General features: G+C 43.7%; 1 protein-coding gene across 1 annotated transcript in view; it reads right to left on the bottom strand.

Moving 5' to 3' along the window:
* Positions 1–11,211, bottom strand: part of COL1A2 (collagen type I alpha 2 chain) — a 38,418-nt gene extending 27,207 nt beyond the window's left edge. Inside the window, exons 1-12 of the mRNA XM_054273653.1 lie at positions 11,034–11,211; positions 8,741–8,751; positions 8,113–8,130; positions 7,406–7,441; positions 5,706–5,789; positions 4,380–4,436; positions 2,224–2,268; positions 2,074–2,127; positions 1,720–1,773; positions 1,291–1,344; positions 705–758; positions 374–427 (exon numbers count right to left, since the gene is read on the bottom strand). Of these exons, the coding sequence (XP_054129628.1) occupies positions 374–427; positions 705–758; positions 1,291–1,344; positions 1,720–1,773; positions 2,074–2,127; positions 2,224–2,268; positions 4,380–4,436; positions 5,706–5,789; positions 7,406–7,441; positions 8,113–8,130; positions 8,741–8,751; positions 11,034–11,103 (591 nt within the window). The 5' untranslated portion in view covers positions 11,104–11,211. The remainder of the gene's footprint in view (positions 1–373; positions 428–704; positions 759–1,290; positions 1,345–1,719; positions 1,774–2,073; positions 2,128–2,223; positions 2,269–4,379; positions 4,437–5,705; positions 5,790–7,405; positions 7,442–8,112; positions 8,131–8,740; positions 8,752–11,033) is intronic.
* Between the last annotated feature and the right edge of the window lie 5,301 nt (positions 11,212–16,512).

The following is a 16,512-nucleotide window of genomic DNA, read 5'->3' as shown; positions in this document are numbered from 1 at the left end:
AATTTTTAGCAGGAAGACATTTTCATTTTAGCATGCTTTAAAAAAACCTACCCAAATGTAGAATACAATCCAGAGAAGAGCAGAGATAGCAAAATCAGTTTGAAGTGCTGCTGAATAGCCAATCATTAAGAGCCCAATTCCACAGCCTTTATTCACTGAAAGCACTAACTTGCTTACAACTTTATTGAGGCCCCAGGAATGTTTTCTCATGACAAGGTGCATGCATATGTTCTACATGGACCCACTGACTCCTAGATTACTGCAGCTGGGCAATGTTTAATGGCAACATGGAAGACTGACTGGAATGGACTTCACATGTCTTTTGCTAGGAAGAGCTACAAATGCATCCTACATTTTTAGATGTTGTCTTTACCTTGGTGCCAGGAGTACCAGGTTGTCCCTTTTGACCATCCAGACCATTGTGTCCCTATATTGAGTAGAAAAATAAATATTGATACATATTTTCTCCCAAATGGCTTTATGCAAATTCTTAGTCTTATAACACAAAATCTTCCTCCCACACAAAATTATTTCCTAATATGATCTTCTGATTTTTCACAAATAATTAGTCTTTTATATCAGGCAATATTAAAAACTTTGAAGAGGTTAATGCACTTTTCACTTTCAGAGGATTTCCAGGGCTTTTCAGTATGCTGCAGTGATGTTAGTCTTAAATATTCAGGGAAAAGTGTATATGTACTCACCCTAATTCCCTTAAAGCCAGGCAGACCAGGAGTTCCAGGGAATCCACGAGCACCCTAAAAACACACACAGTGCATGAATAATTGTCTGTCATATTATACAGGGCAGTTAAAAGAAAGATGATGACCAAGTCCTTCAATAAAATTAACAAGTAGATTTGGGTCATTATCAATCAGGTAAGGAATAGAATCCAGATCCTAACCTCTCAGAACCAGACTTGTTTCAAGACTAACAGTAATCAACCTGATTTTTCTAGCTCTGAATCTCAGAAATTTCATGGATTATCATGTGACACCACAGCTTTTTTAACTTTCTATGCCAAGGTGGCTGGTTACCTTTTACCTGTGTAATTCCTCACACTTCTCTTACTGTTATGCCACTTCTGTTACTTATTACTAGCTTTAGAGGGAATGGGGTAGGGGACCAAAATAAAACATAACTATATGACATCCCTGCAGGTAAGGGCTGAAATTGTATTAATCCATATAAGGAATATTACTAGACTGTTAATGTGGTGAAATTCAGAAAGGCTGTTAGGTTTCATGGATTAGTGAACTGGTTTTATTGTACCAGTGGATTACTACACACCTGAGGGCCAGCAACACCCCTCTCACCAGGTCTTCCAGGTTTGCCAGGGTGACCCTAAAAAATACAATAAAGATTGCATAAGAAGGAAAGCTCTTGTAAAACAGCAACACAAACTACTAATAAAAAAGAAAGTACATTGGCAATGCTTCTCTTTTTCTATAACTACAGGGAGATTATTACCTTTCAAGTTTTCTTCTCTCTGTTTTCAGGAAATTAAATAATGCATTTGGAGTGGTTTGGAAGTTATCCAATTTTCTATGCATTTCCAGCATACTGCACCTCTTTTACCATGAAATAATTATTTCAGGGGTTTATTTATGTAACAATGTAAAAAATATGGCCAATAGAATGCTTAGCTTAACAATTATCTGGTTGTTAGGGCTGAATCACCACCACAAAAGAGACGAGTAACATTTAATAACCACTTACGTCTTCACCAGCCTTTCCTGGAGGACCAGGGGGACCACGAGGACCCTGGGGACCCTGTCAAAAACAGATTGAGAATTACTTGAAGCATCAGTCTTCATATACATCCTCCCATTGTTTTCTGACTCGTGTTGGGCCATAGTTGGAGCCTAATTGGCTTTGCACTTTATGATCCCAGATGGAGAGAGCCTGAATCTGAGTTCAGCTCTGTTTCTGTAACAGGATCAAGCAGGATCCAACAGGATCCAAACATTCAGAGAAGTGCATGTGGGTAGGAGGAATGGGCCTAAGCATTACAAGCCTACTTTGGGGTGCTGTTCCTAATGCTAGCAGTGTCTGTGTGTGATCTGTACTTACTGTTTGACCAGGTTCACCAGGCTCACCAGGAAGACCTTGGAAACCAGGAGGACCCTAGAAAATGAGGGAGATATTATTGGTTTCCAAACAAGATAATTTGTAACTTTACAGGTATGCCAATGTCAGCAGGAGAGAGAAGACTGTACTCACAGGGGGTCCAGATGCTCCAGGTGGGCCTCTGGGTCCCATTAAACCCTAGGGAAGGAAAAACAAAAGATCTTTTTAAAAACGTCAATTATATAAACTCATCTATGACACAAATTCCCAGCATTCCTAAAACATGGTTAGCATCACAGTCTCCATTGTGCAATGTTCAGATGAAATTAGAGGAAGTTAAGAGCTCCGCATGAATTTGCCTAGGCAGCCCAAGTGCAAACATCTAACGGCAACAAACCAGCACAGAATCCAGTGGGATGATTAGAAATGTACCATTATGGCTGTGAGCTTCAGGATTCATCTTCTTAACTTATTCTGGCCTGTTGGAAAGTGAACTGGTTCATTCTTTTTTGAATTCTTCCCTCTACCCTTCCTGTGCAGAAGCGTTTTAAGAGGAGGGTCATAACACATCATGAAAGGCTCTTACACATATTGTATGTTGTGTGTACATCTATTTCCAATAATTATCTACTTCTATTTAAATATTTCATTGTTTTCTGGTGTGGATTAAATTCTTTTCATATCACTTGCAAAAGAAGTCACTAATACACTCTCCTTGACATTATTTACAATTTACATAAATCTTGAAAACACAGGGTGAGACAAATCACTTCTAAAAATGAAATTTCCATAGATTGGTGCACTGTCTTAACAGTTATCTTAAGGTTTATTAAGCAAGCAAACAATTTGCAAATTGAAATTTTAACTTGGACTTCTATAGTCCAAACAAATTATTTAGGAAATATTTCAACAGAAATAATTATGTTTTAAATTGGCTGTAAATCTTTCTTGGAAAATCTTTTAGATTTTTTCATTACAACATTAAAATCATATGCCAACTTTTCAGTGGTTTATGTAGTTTTTCCATATGACTGAAAACCTTTTATTAAGAGGAATAAATGCACATTAATTACAAGCATTTATTCATGGAAGTTAAAGCAATGTTGTAGGTATGAAAATATGCAGTAATTCTAGGAAAAATAATGGTTCCTAGACAATCTGAATCAAATGTGCTGCATAAACCCTGTGAGTTTCTTCTCAAATTAGATTCTGTAACTACTTTCCCCTTCCTGAATTTTACATATTATTTATGAAATAAATATGTGAAACTTAAAACTTCCCCACAATAGGTAGATTCTACCACTGTTTCTATCAAATGAACCTAACTGACTCAAAAATTGGAGTATAGAAATGGTGACACTTCATATAAATTCTCATCTATGTTTTCTGACTAATCGTCAGACACTGAGGGCAGAACTTGATTAAAGGCTATTTTTATATTTCTTAACTAAATGGATGCCAAAGTATTTTCTGAAGTCCATTTAATATTTGAGTGTTTTTGGAAGTAGAAGCAAGCACTTGACCCAGAATAATCCTGGTCATTCTTCATCCTGCTGCTCACCCATCAGATGCACTGTCTGTGACATCAGAGTGCGTGGTGAATTTAACCCATATTCTGCTACCTATGTGTACTGAAAATATTTGCTAACGTAAGGAAGGGTTAGAAATTCATATGGAGTGGCAATAGACCCCTTAAATTCCATTTGTATATAGTATACAGTGAATTATAAAGAATCCTCTTCAGAACAGCCTTACAATACCAACATTACTAACATTCAGATGATGAGAACCGAATGAGAACCAATTTCCTAAAAAACCTATGCAATCTAAGGGTATCAAAAGAGTTTACAGCCATGGTGGAAAAATCATCACCAACTGGAGCCAAGATGCTGAGTTACTTTTTAGGCCTGTGCCTGCTTTAGAGAGCAGCTTTACAGTTAAAACAAAATCTTCTGTCTCAGTATGGGTAAAGTAGTACTACCTCAAAGTAGATGTGTTCTCTAACATCAGATTATGAGATTCATTGAGTCATAAAAGTGTGGTCAACAAACAGAGTTAAAGCACAAGACCCAGAAGTTCTATATTCAAGCTAAATATACAGATCTAAGACCATACTTCAAGTCCTAAGACTATTTAAAACACCCATCATCATCCTATATTAAAGGAGCAGTTTCCAGTCTGAGTCAATATATGATCAAACCACTCATTTTAACACTATGTTTTTCATTAATTAGAGCTGAATTAGAGTTAAAGGAAAGTCCCAAACACATTATTCATGTGAATTATTAAGTGCTGTGTCATATACCTACCATAGGTCCTGGGCCAAAATCTGCTGCTTTAGATGGATCATACTGGGCAGCGAAGTTCTGCAGATAATAAAAAGGTTGAAATTAAAATTCTAAAATCTCTACTTTAAAAACTATTTATAATCAACATTCTATATTAAATATCATCTGATTTGTTATACTTGCTATGAGGTTTGTTAAAGCAGCATACATATAACTCAGTAAATACTGCCTTATTACAAATACATTTCTTTTCACTTGTTTCAAAAAAGACTTAATTTTACTGGGAAGGCCCCTTCAAACCTAAATATCTCTGCAGACGTGATAGAGAGACATTAAATAGTGTGAACTGAAAATTAGGAATGTAAATTCAGTGCTCATTTAAAATTGAGAACTTTCTTGAAACTCTCAAATTATTCTGCCTAATTTCCAGTGAGGGAACTTAAGCAAAGCAGTGAAAAAATATGCATAAGTAAAATTAATGTACCGGCCTGAGTAGCTATTGGAGGAGGAGGGGCCTTCAGTTTCAGAAATATCTGAGGAGCATGAAGCCTCAGAAACACTGCAATGGATTTTTGGTATTTTATCAAAATAGAAAAAGAATCTCCACACCACAATCAAACTCCCTTTTCTTGCTTGTTTCATTAACATATTAAAATTAAAAAAAAACCACAATGAAAGCAGTTTGATATTTGCAACTAGCAAAATAAAGTTTTGAAATAAAAATTAGTATTCTTCCATGCAAAAGGACTTACTAAACTTGATCAGTACAAGACTGTCTATGTCTTCATGCTGCCTATGTAGCTAATGTCAAGCAAAGAGTTAAATTCAGCATTCTGCAGAGAGTTCAGGATGGGTGCCAGTACACAAAGTGTGTAAGCACAGCCCATTTACAGGTCTGCAGTATGAATACAGATAAAAAAAATTCCAAAGGAAAATACAATTCTATAGCACTTTTAATTGATTTTTAGCTTAAGGAGTCATCTTCTTTGCTGTCTCCTGAATCCAACACCAAAGGCTTCTTTTCCCCCTCTACTTAACAGCACTGGTTTCATTTAGTTGATGCCTAACCCAAAAACCTTATTGCTATGTAAATTTAATGCTAAATAACAGGGTTGATTAGGTCTTCTTCCTAAGTCCCTGTTGAATACAGAATCCAAATTTTCCATGGAATATATAGAAACCAATGAGGGTTTCATTGGAACGGGGCCATCAATTTCTTATGGCTCGCAAGAGAATGTTTCTTCCACTCCTCAATTCAACAACAGTGCTTTCCAGCAGATATAAATTCCATCTTGGTTACAAAGCACAGCTTAGGAGTTCTGGTAATAGAAAGTTTGGACGCCTTACTCCGCCAAGACCTGGAGGACCAGGGGGCCCTGGAGGACCTGGTAGACCATCTTCACCATCCCTGCCTGGTGGACCTGGGGGACCCTAGAGTTAAAAAGAGAATTATACGGTGAAAATTGGAAGTGGCTGAAGAAGTCTCTGATGTGGTAACTTCACGAATAACCAGGCACACCCTACAGCAGTGCTATACATTTCAATAAATAGTTTAAATAGATGCTTAATTTGAGAAAATATATAGTCTGATTTTGTGTTACCTTGCTACACCTTGTATCGGACAAGTACTGGAGCTTTGTATTTGAAAAGATTTACAGGGGCAATATTGGATTTACACTACCAAAGCATAATGTCCAAACTGGGAATATTCATCTTAGGTGACAAACTTCGGACCTGGAACCCCAAGTGACCCATGTGGACCCACACAGCCCAGCAGATGCTAATAGTGAGAGCCTAAAGTTTGACCAGCTGAGGATTAGAAAGGTCGGCTCTACTGATATGAGTTAACATGGATCCAGAGTAAGTCCAAAGCCACTTTTTTAATCAGTAGAGACAATTGACTGGTGTAATTCCAAATCAAATTAAAGTTTAGCAGTGCTCTTTTACAGATTTTTTAATACCATCCATCTGCTACCACTTTGAGAACTTCTTTTATGACAGGTTGAAATTACCTGTGTTCAGTCCAGTAACATTTGTCCTTACATTCTTTCATACCCAGTACACAAAGCTGGTGAGGTTTTGGCATCATGGCAATTGATGTGAGGTATTTAATTTATTGAGTTTTCTGGACCCAGTTCAGTACTTAATGAAATCAATAATAAATGGATTTCTAAAGGAGCAGAATAAGGCTTGTTGCCTTCAGAACAAAAACAGCATCTCCTTTCATTAAACAAATTTAGTTAGTGGCAGCCTAAAGCAAATATCCAGCTGATCACACTGATATAGTCTTCCTAATAGTTTCCATCACATTTGTCAGCACACTATGATCTCAGAAATCTTCCAGAGCTCCCTCATCAGTACTATGGCATTTTCATTTTCAGATGATAGAAAAAAAATACATATAACTACACACAAACCAGATAAGTATGTGAAGTTCAGAACACCACTTTACAAAAAGCAGCAATGATGCAGAAGCAAATCAGAAAAGCAGATATGAGCAATATGAATGAACATTCCAATTTAATTATTGAACTGTCCTTATTAATGGTTACTTTTACAGTATAACATCCTCTTTTACTAGCAGAAGGTAGATAACAAATGCCCAGCTGCCAAGAAAAGAGCTTTTCCAAAACATCATTGGAGGCATAGATAATGAATTATCCTCAAAACTGACTTAGTCTATTCGGGTTTTATGTAGAGAGCTAACCCATATGCCATATTATTCCAAGATTACATGTCAACTTTTCCCTCTGCATTTCCATGTGTTAATTCCCCTGTGAACAGCTGGAAAAACACTTTTCAAATCATCACTTGAAGAGCTAGGCTGCCCTGTGATCTCAACCGTATCTGCTCAGGCACAGTGACCATAATTAGGCTGGATTTGGTACACATGTAACTTGGTTTCTTTTTTAAATAAAATTGCACATGCAAGCTGCTACAGGTACAATCATTTGATCTCACAGAATGCATAAACTTAGTTTTTTCCTACTGGTCTTCCAACAACTACCATTCAAAGATCACAAGTAAACATCACTCTAATTCCTTACCCTTTCTCCCTGCGGCCCTTTGTCTCCTCTAGGGCCCTGCCGGAAGAAAATAACACTCAATGAGTTACTGTGGAAATTTTCCAGGACAATACAGGGAAACAGATACATTAAGAAAAATTAGTGTACATTAAAAAGAGGGCTGCAAATTCAGCTATTTTCCAGACAGTGTATTTTTGTCCACAATAATCTACTGGAAATAGATTAGCCACTGACACTGCTGAGTGTTAAAAGTGTCACTGCACAGACCACAGAAGTGCTTGCAAAACTGGGGTTTGTTTCTACTGAATAACTACTTCTAATTTTACAGAAGTGACTTTTAGAAATAATATCTAATCAATTTAGCTTTTTGTACCTATATGGATATTGCTGTACCATTCAATCCACATAAATCTTTACAAAGAAAGGAACTCTGTTTAAATAAGAATGACACTTTGATGCCATTTAGGTCTTGGTAGGCTAATTCTGCTCACAGGTGAAGCACCTTTGATTCAGTACTTGAATTTACCCTGTTAAAACGCTGCATTGATATTTTCCGCCTTTTTTCTTACCTATTCATCTCAGCACTACTGAGATGCTGTTTTCAGACAACACTGAAAATAAGCAGAGTAGCCAATTTTCTTTTCATCCAATATTCAACAAAGTATTAATCTGCTGAAGACTACTTGATATCATCTTTATTTCCACCCAAGAAAAAGAAAAATGCTTACCTTGCGCCCGGCAGGTGGCTGGAAAAAAATAAGGAAGACAATTAAAAAAAGGAGTTACAATTTCTGCCAGTATTTTGAACTAAAATAATGCTTAGACTTATTTTCTTACATAATTATACTTTTTCTCAGTCCAATATATTTAACTATGCCCTGTGATTTAAAATTACTTTGAAAGCTAGGTTATATACAACAAAGATGCATGTAACTAAATGTAAATGTTGTGTTGAAAACTGACAATCTTATAGCTATTACAGCCTAAAATATTAGAATTTAAAAAAGAGTCACACCTGAGTTCTTTCATAATCCTACTGTGCAATGAAATTTAGACTGTAAAACTGGCTTTAAAGTAGAGTCAAATCCAATGCAAACTGCCAGGTACAGTGTCCAAAGAGCTCTGCTCCGTTACTTTCTCCTCATGCTCTCCACACCTATGAAGGCAGTCTCTTAAAAAGCCCGTCCCACTGGTGAAATTGGGGTGGGTACCTTTCCAGGCAGTGCCTTCAGGATTTAATCACCACTTTTCCATTACCATCTTGGGAATGAATGTAAGAAAATAATACTGCCACAAGAAGAGAAGACTAGTCTGTTAATTGGAGTGTTATATATTAGATAAAAATTTTATACTGACCTGATTCACATCTGCAAAGAGAAGAGAAAGAAAGAAAGAGATAATTAGAGCAGGGACTCAAATATTTTACAAGTTTTAAATTTTAAACTTGCTTTCAATTTAAAATTAAATTTGCTGCTTTTAATGAAAAATGCAATTTAGTTGATTTCCTTAATGCAATAAACATTTCCCTAATGTAATTTCTTCCTGTTAAGATTATTGTCTTATACTGGAAAAACTCAAGGGTGAAATTGCCATGTATTTCAAATTCAAAATGGACTTGCTAATTAAATCAAAACAAGTAATATGGCTGATACAATAAAAAGGCAGATACCAACTATAAACCTGCTCTAAATATGTTTCAACATACCTCCACTGCAAGCCCCCCACACCTGTGTATTTCCACATATGTGTTCATGGAAGAGATTAATAAACCCAGGCAGACTGGCACATGTGAAGACACTAAATTGTAGGAGTTATCTGAAATTTTCAGATAAATGGCCCAATCCCACTTTTTCTGGGGAAAGGTTCTAGCCAAACATTCATTTCCATCTATTTCTACATTTTCCTGTAAAACTGTGTAACAGGGAACAGTTTGAAGCTATTAAACACCATATTGCAAATAACCATCTCTGTATGTTATGCACTGCTAAGTGTGAGTATGCACTTTTTTCATTAGTTGGAGAAACAAATTTTGATTTTCTTAATTTCAAGGAATTAAAAATCTATTTTGACCTAAACTCACCCTTCTAAAAGAGCCTCACATCACCCTTGAACGCCTGCAATTTAACATCACCACTAACTAACAGGTTGTTGGATCTTTTTCCACAACGTGTCACTTTGGCAGTGCGTGACCACACTAAATTCGGATGATTCGTGCACTCCAGAAAAAGGTAACAGTGTTGAAATGCTGAAAGCACTGGGATTCCGCGGCAGTACACAGAGCCAGCCTAACTCAGTGCTAACTCAACACAGAACTAAAGCCATCACTGCCCGCGGGTGACGGTGACAACGGCGCCTGCCCAAATTCCCTGCGGGAAGCGCGGGGTGATCGGCTCGGGGACCCCCTCAAGAAACCCCCACAAGAAGCGCTCCCTCTCCTTTGCGAAGGGGCAGCCGCCTCCCGTCACCGGGGTTGGGGGAATGTCCTCAGAATGTCCCTCAGAACGGCCCCGCCGCTGCCCCCCGCCCCGGCGAGGGCGACCCGGGGAGCATCATCCCGGGGAGCATCACCCCAGGGGCACTCTCCCGAGGGGCACCACCATCCCGTGGGACATCACCCCGGGGGACACCATCCCGGGGGGAACCACCCTGGGGGGCACCACCATCCCGCATCACCCCGGGGGTTCCCAGCGCCAGGAGCGGGCAGCGCACGGCTGCTCCCTCCCTCCTCCGCCCTGGAACGCGGCCAAACCCGGGTCAAAGCCAGGCGGCCTGGGGGGCTCGGGGGGCCCTTCACAGGCGCTGCCCTGCAGGGAGGCTGCGCTTCGCCCCGCGCGAGTGGCAGGGTGCGTTTCCCTCTCATCTCAGTGTGCGGGGTGTGTGTGTGCGTTTGTGTGTGTGTGTGAGGGGGCACCACATCCTCATCCAGCGGGAGGCGGAGAGCTGCACTGCGCCCTCGGGGAGCCGCGCTCCCTTCTGGCACTGGAGCGGAGCCCTGCTCCTTCCCTCCCCACCCGCCGCCCCTCACGGGCTCCCTCCCCTCACCGGAGCCCCCGGGCCGCGGCAGCTCCGCCCGCCGCGCTGCCCCGAGCGGCCCGCAGGGGGCGCCCCGCGCGCGGAGCCGGCGGAGCGATGGAGGGATGGAGGGACGGAGGGACGGATGGATGGAGGGACGGACGGAGGGATGAGCCGCCGCTCCCCCGCTCCCCGCTTCGGAAAGCACGCCTCAAGTCTCACTAAAGTGCAGCTTGGGTGCTTCCGCTCGCCGCAAGCACTCTCCTCCCAGCCCGCATCTGTATCTCCTCGCAGCATCTGCGCCGGAGGTGAGGCTTTGTGTACTCCTCTAGGTACAAGCCCGTCTGGGGAGGAGGGGGTCCCTTTTCTTTTACTTTTTTTCTTTTTTTTTTCCTTTTTTTCCTCCGTAGTGGGGGATCTCGTTGGCCATTTGCCATCTTTTTCTGGGAGAAAGAAAGAATCTAGAGTCTGATCTAGGACGGAGGTGGCAGTTTTGAGCTGGTTTCTATCGTTTGGGAAACAGCGACTCCCCGCAGACTGCCGTGCGTGGGGCGGGCGTCGGGACAAAGCACGGAGCGCAGAGCCGGACAGCCACCCCTGCCACCACCCCTGCCACAAACAAGCGGAAAGCACTTACGTTGGCCTGTTGCTAGGTATGAAGTTACTGCGAGCAGCAACCAAATCCGTGTATCCACAAAGCTGAGCATGTCTAGTTGCAAGACATGCAGACTCCTTGTGGTGCCGAGTCGGTTGGTTAGCTATCGCCTGTGGGACGCAGGCATACAGTCTCGAGGAGTAACTCCAACCTTAGCAGAAACCTGCTGCCAGGGACGCTAAATTAACCCAGCCCCGGTCCGCCCTACTTATACCGCAGGAGGGTCCCGGCGCCGCCCCGGCCATCACGTGCCCCGCGTCTCCAGCCCTCCGCAGCAGCCTTGGCAGCGGCAGCGCCGGGGGGGCGGCGACGCTAAATTGGTTCCATGCTTTGAGGACGTGGACACTGAGGCTTTCGGAAGGAAAATCTGACTCGTCGTCTCTCTCTTTTTTTTTTTTTTTTTTTTTTTTTTTTGTTCCCCTCAGCCGTCCCACGCCCCTCTCGCCCCGCTTTTCTGGGAGTGCGGCCGGAGCCTCGCCGGGCAGCGGCTGCCAGCGCCCCGACGGCGTTCAAAGCGGGAGCTGTCCAGGGCCTGCGGCGCCTCCCGCCCCGCGGGGAAGGGCCGGGGAGCCGGGAGGAGGCTCAACCAACCTCTCTCCGCAGTCCCACTGCAACCAAAGGCATCCCCAGACCTTCTAACTCGACCCCTCTAGCACGGTCACTCCGGACCCCCGCCCCTGGCGTTTCCCCGCGGACAGCGGGTGCCGGGGACACCGGCAGCCCCTCAGCCCGCCCGCAGCCGCGTTCGCGTCTCGGCTGTTTGCTCTCCCTGGGGCAGCATCTCCGTCCAGGGCGCGGGCAGAGCCCTGCCCGTGTCCCCTCCCGGCTGTGCGGCCGCCCGGGCAGTGTGTGTGTGCGAGGGGAGCCCGCGGTGCCCGCAGCCTCCCGGCCGGCTGAGCGGGGCTCTCCGGGCGCAGGGAGGAGGAGGAGGATGGGCATTCCCGCAGCTCCCCTTCGCGACGGCCACCCGCCCACCCAGCCGAGGGAAAGCTGGCGGGCTTGTTTGCCACGTCTGCTCGGCAGACGGCTTCTCCCTTCGCGGGGGAGGGGGCCGCGGTGGGCGTGAGAGGAGCTGCCCGCGCTGCGCCCCCGAGGGCCGCCGGCCCCATCGTGTCCCGGCACCGCGCTGGGGGCTGCAGTCACCTGGGGTCGCGCACCGCGGCCCCCGCGGCTGCCGGCAGCTGACGTGGTGCCCCGGCCGGGCCAAGCCAAGCGGCAGCCGCGGCCCCTCCCCGCACAGGGCTCCTCCAGGGCGGGCAGCCGCCCCCGCCCAGGCCCCCTCCGCTCGCCGAAGGGAGTCCCGGGCAGAGGGAACGGCAAAGGCAAACCGGAGCCCCGCCTCAGGCTGGGGGCTCCTCTCCGGGGCGGAGAAGGCGAGGCGAGCGCCCGTCCTCGCCCCCTTCCCTCCCCCAGCCGCGGGTCGCGGAGCAGGCGGATCCTGCCCAGGCAGAGCGGAGAGCCGGGACAGCCTCCGGGAGAACCGGGAGAGCCTCCGGGAGAGCTCCCGGCAGCGGCTCGGCACCGCCTCCTGACCGCCCCCCAGCCGAGAGGGTCCTCTCGCCCTCAGCCTGGCTTGGGGGAGGTGCCGGCGTGTATCCAGCCCCTGTCTATCAGCTGCCGTCGGGGGCCCGTGTACAGAAAGAATGGGAAGGAAGGGGCATGGATGTGCACCTGAGCGGGGACCCCACAGGCGCTGTGTCTCAGGGGCACTGCCAGCACAGAAATCAGCATTGCTGTGCCCCGCACACCCAAAGCGGCATTCCTGTGCCACGCACACCGAAATCAGCATTCCTGTGCCCCGCACACCCAAAGCGGCATTGCTGTGCCCCGCATCCACGCGTGTCCGGCAAGCCGGCCGTTCCCGGCTGGACAGCCTGCCTGGAGCTGCCTCCGCGGACGGGACAGTTCCTCGCTATCAAGGGTGCCGACGAAATGGCAAAAGCCTGCAGTTGGGATAGGAAAATCCATAGCATTAGGAAAAGGTGATCCAACGAAGTGTGTCTGATCCCAAAATGGTAGCACAACAAATTATGTGATTGAAACATTGCAATAAAAGTATATGGCATGAAAGGTACATGAGTGTTCTTTCTGGTTATCTTTCATGTGAATGATGTCAATTTAGACCAAGAAGGATTTTAAATTAACCTGGACAGTGAAGATAACTACTTGAAAGTTTGTACCAGCATAAACCTAAAGTAGCTCTGTGAGCTTCAAACAAGTTAAAATAATAAATACATTATCAATATTATTATTATAGACCCAAAGCACTGCAGCTCACGTCCAAGTATTTCCTGATATCACTTTGAGTGAACTGTCTGGTTTTTTTCCCAACTTGTTTCTTGAAATCAATCATTGACTCTGTAGGCAGTTTGTCTTGACTCTGATGCATCAGCAGAATAGTTATTGACTGATTATAATAGTAATTAGAGACTTCTGAGACAAACCTGTTCTAATTTCATACCTATAAACTTATTACATGCACATTTTCAATAGGTGATAGCCCTTTTCTATTAAAGAAATATGTGGAAGGTGGAAGGACGCAGGCACATGTATCCTGACCAAATCAAACTAAGCCACTATTCCCATCCATCCTAACCATGAAGTTTCACACAGGAAGGACAAGCTCCCAGCCAAAGAACAGAAAACCCCTGCAAAGATGTGGATTTTCAATCACCATGTCTCCCATAACGCAGGTGGCTGATGGAGATGTGGAGCCAGAAGCTCAGCAACACAAAAAACTAGTTGAGATGGTATGAGACTCCTCAGGCTTCCAAAGAGATGAATTCTTGGTATGCTCCAGCCATTTCAGGATTGCTGCATATGGATAGAAAAAAAGAGATGCAGAAGAATAATTCGTTGATATGGCTCTTTTCCCATGTCAGTCTGTTTTCAGCCATCCATCCAGCCATATAGTTATGGACTTTTCAGCATGGTGGATGGCTGGAAAGATGGCTGAGGTTCTCTAAGACCGACAGCTTTGCCACAACAGTCTCAGATTCATACCTGACCTTTGGAACCGATGGGGTCCTTGGCCATTTTTTTCCCTTTCAGTCATCCATTGTCTTCATATTTCAAGGAAAGATGAGGAAGGAAAGAGAGGAACCTCTTCTCCCTCTTGCATTAGCAGTTGTTCAAGTCACACCAAATGATTTTAGGGTAAGTGACAAAGGCGTATTAGGCTGATCTTCCTGCAAGGTATCTCTGTCATACAGGCACTGTCACAGTTTCTGTTGTGATGACAGACTACAGTGCTTATCTCCTCTACCTAAGCATGCAAAAATAATCTTAGAAATTTGGGGGAAAGAAAAAAAGTATTTCTTTAAACAAGTAGTGCCTAGTAACTTTGATTCTATTGTGTGAATTCAGAAATACTTTTTCCATAAAATACAGTTATGGCAAATGTTTGCTTGTGTGCAATATCATTACTAGTGCAAGTATTTCTGAAGTAACAGAAATAACTCGAAAGCTTTTGGAGCCATTAGCATACCAGCATTGATTTGATCAACCAGGTTCAACAAGTAAGGATCTAAGAATTCTTTTTCCCTTTGGATCACACCTGTTTAAAGGAACCATTTCACACTAGAGCCAGTAATGCCTATGGCACAATTAAAATTGAAACTCTCATGATAACAATAAAATATCCTCTGCAAGATTTGCTGTTAGGGCAGACTTTAAAAGAGAGGAGTTTCCAGGTGATGTCAGCCTGGATTTATTTCTCATTATTTAAAAAAATCGTTAAAATACAGATAAAAATTATTAAAATGGTAACTTTTTAATATGTACACTGGGAAACATTTTCCCTTCATGCTATTTCAAAACTTCCCAGCCAACCACTGGGTCCTTATCACAGAATCATAGAATGGTTTGGGTTGGAAGGGACCTTAACGACCATCTTGTTCCAATCCACTTGCTATGGAATGTCTTTCATTAGACCATGGCCAACCTGGTCTTGAACACTTCCAAAGATGGGGCATCCACAGCTCTGGACCTGTTCCAGTGCCCTACCAATCTCACAGTGAAGAATTTTTTCTGAGCATGTAATATAAACCTACTCTCTTTCAGTTTGAAACTATTTCCCCTTGTCCCGTCACTACACGCCCTTGTAAATACTCACCATCTTTCTTGTAGGCTCCTTTCAGGTACCAGAAGGCAAAAATTAGGTCACCCAAAGTCTTTTCCTTCACAGGCTGAGCAAACACAAAGTGCTTCATCTTTCCCTATAGGAAAGCTGCTCCATTCCTCCAATAAACTTGGTGGCCCTGCTCTGGACTCACTCCAGCAGGTTGATGTCCTTCCTGGGGTGGACACCTCAGAGCTGGATACAATAGTCAAGGTGGGATCCCAGCAGAGGGGAGTAGAGGCACCAATTACTCAGCCAAACTATTTAATACTGTCTGGCCAGCACCATACTATGAGAAAACACAGAATAATGCTAGAATTTAGAGAAAGATCTGTGTCCTTTTAGTCTGTCCCCAAACCTCATACCCCAGGGCGGATAACTCCTTTTGGTGTGCTCCCAGATCCGAGCTCTCCTCCTGCTGATGTGAATGGGAGACCAACAGTGTTTGTGGTTGGCACAAATAAGTTATTGATTTAATTTCATCTGTTCCAACACAAACTTTCACACGTTTGTTCAGAGGATGGATGTATTCCCCACCACACAGCAGCAGTGGGTGAGCAACAAAGGTGCCTAAGGGAAGCAGTTTCCCAGTGGGATGAGTACAGGGCTGCTTCAGTGACATGGTCTGCCTTCAGCCTTCCTTTTGCAGAATATATATCCTTTGTATGGATATATGAGGGTCTCCATGATTTCATGCAGCACTAAGCAGAACCTTGGGTAGTTTTTGCTTGATGTCTGCTGTGTAGCCATATCAGCTTCCCTACAGATATCTTTAATGGAATTGTTTATGATTTGGACTTCACACTTTAGCTTGGTTAGTCAGTATTTTGCATGAATAAGGAGACTAGTACATTGTCAGCAGAGAAAATATGGAAGTGATACCATGTATCTCCCTCACTACAACTCTTTGTGTCATGCTTGCTGTTTTCTTCTTGACTGCTTAATTAAAAAAAAAAAAAAAACAACAAAAAAAACCCCACACACACAAAAAAAGAGAAAAAAAACCCCAGAAAAAATAAAAAGAAGAAAAAAATTAAAAAAAAAAAAGAAAAAAGGAAAAAAAAGGTTGTGCTATGCTCTTACAGAAAAATCCTACAGAGACACAAGATTCTACAAGGAGCTTCCAGCAGTCCTCTGTAGCCAGTGTTGAAGGGCTGGGTGTGCTAAGGCTCCTGTCCTCCTGCTCCTGTATAGCTCTAAAGGTACACATTGGTGTGAGAGCATGGCACAGATACACAGAGTCATGACTTGGCTGCTCCAGGGATCATAATGTAGAGGGAGACCAAGGGGTGCCAGTAAATATTAAGGAAGCAGGAACATTGTGCAAACAGCTCATTGCCA

This window comes from Melozone crissalis, unplaced genomic scaffold (assembly GCF_028551555.1).
Source record: "Melozone crissalis strain CALT ecotype California unplaced genomic scaffold, PUWL_Pcris_2 ptg000016l_1, whole genome shotgun sequence".
In the NCBI taxonomy this organism is placed as follows: Eukaryota; Metazoa; Chordata; class Aves; order Passeriformes; family Passerellidae; genus Melozone; species Melozone crissalis.
Note: the sequence above shows the minus strand (reverse complement) of the source record. Positions and strands in the feature narration are given on the sequence as shown.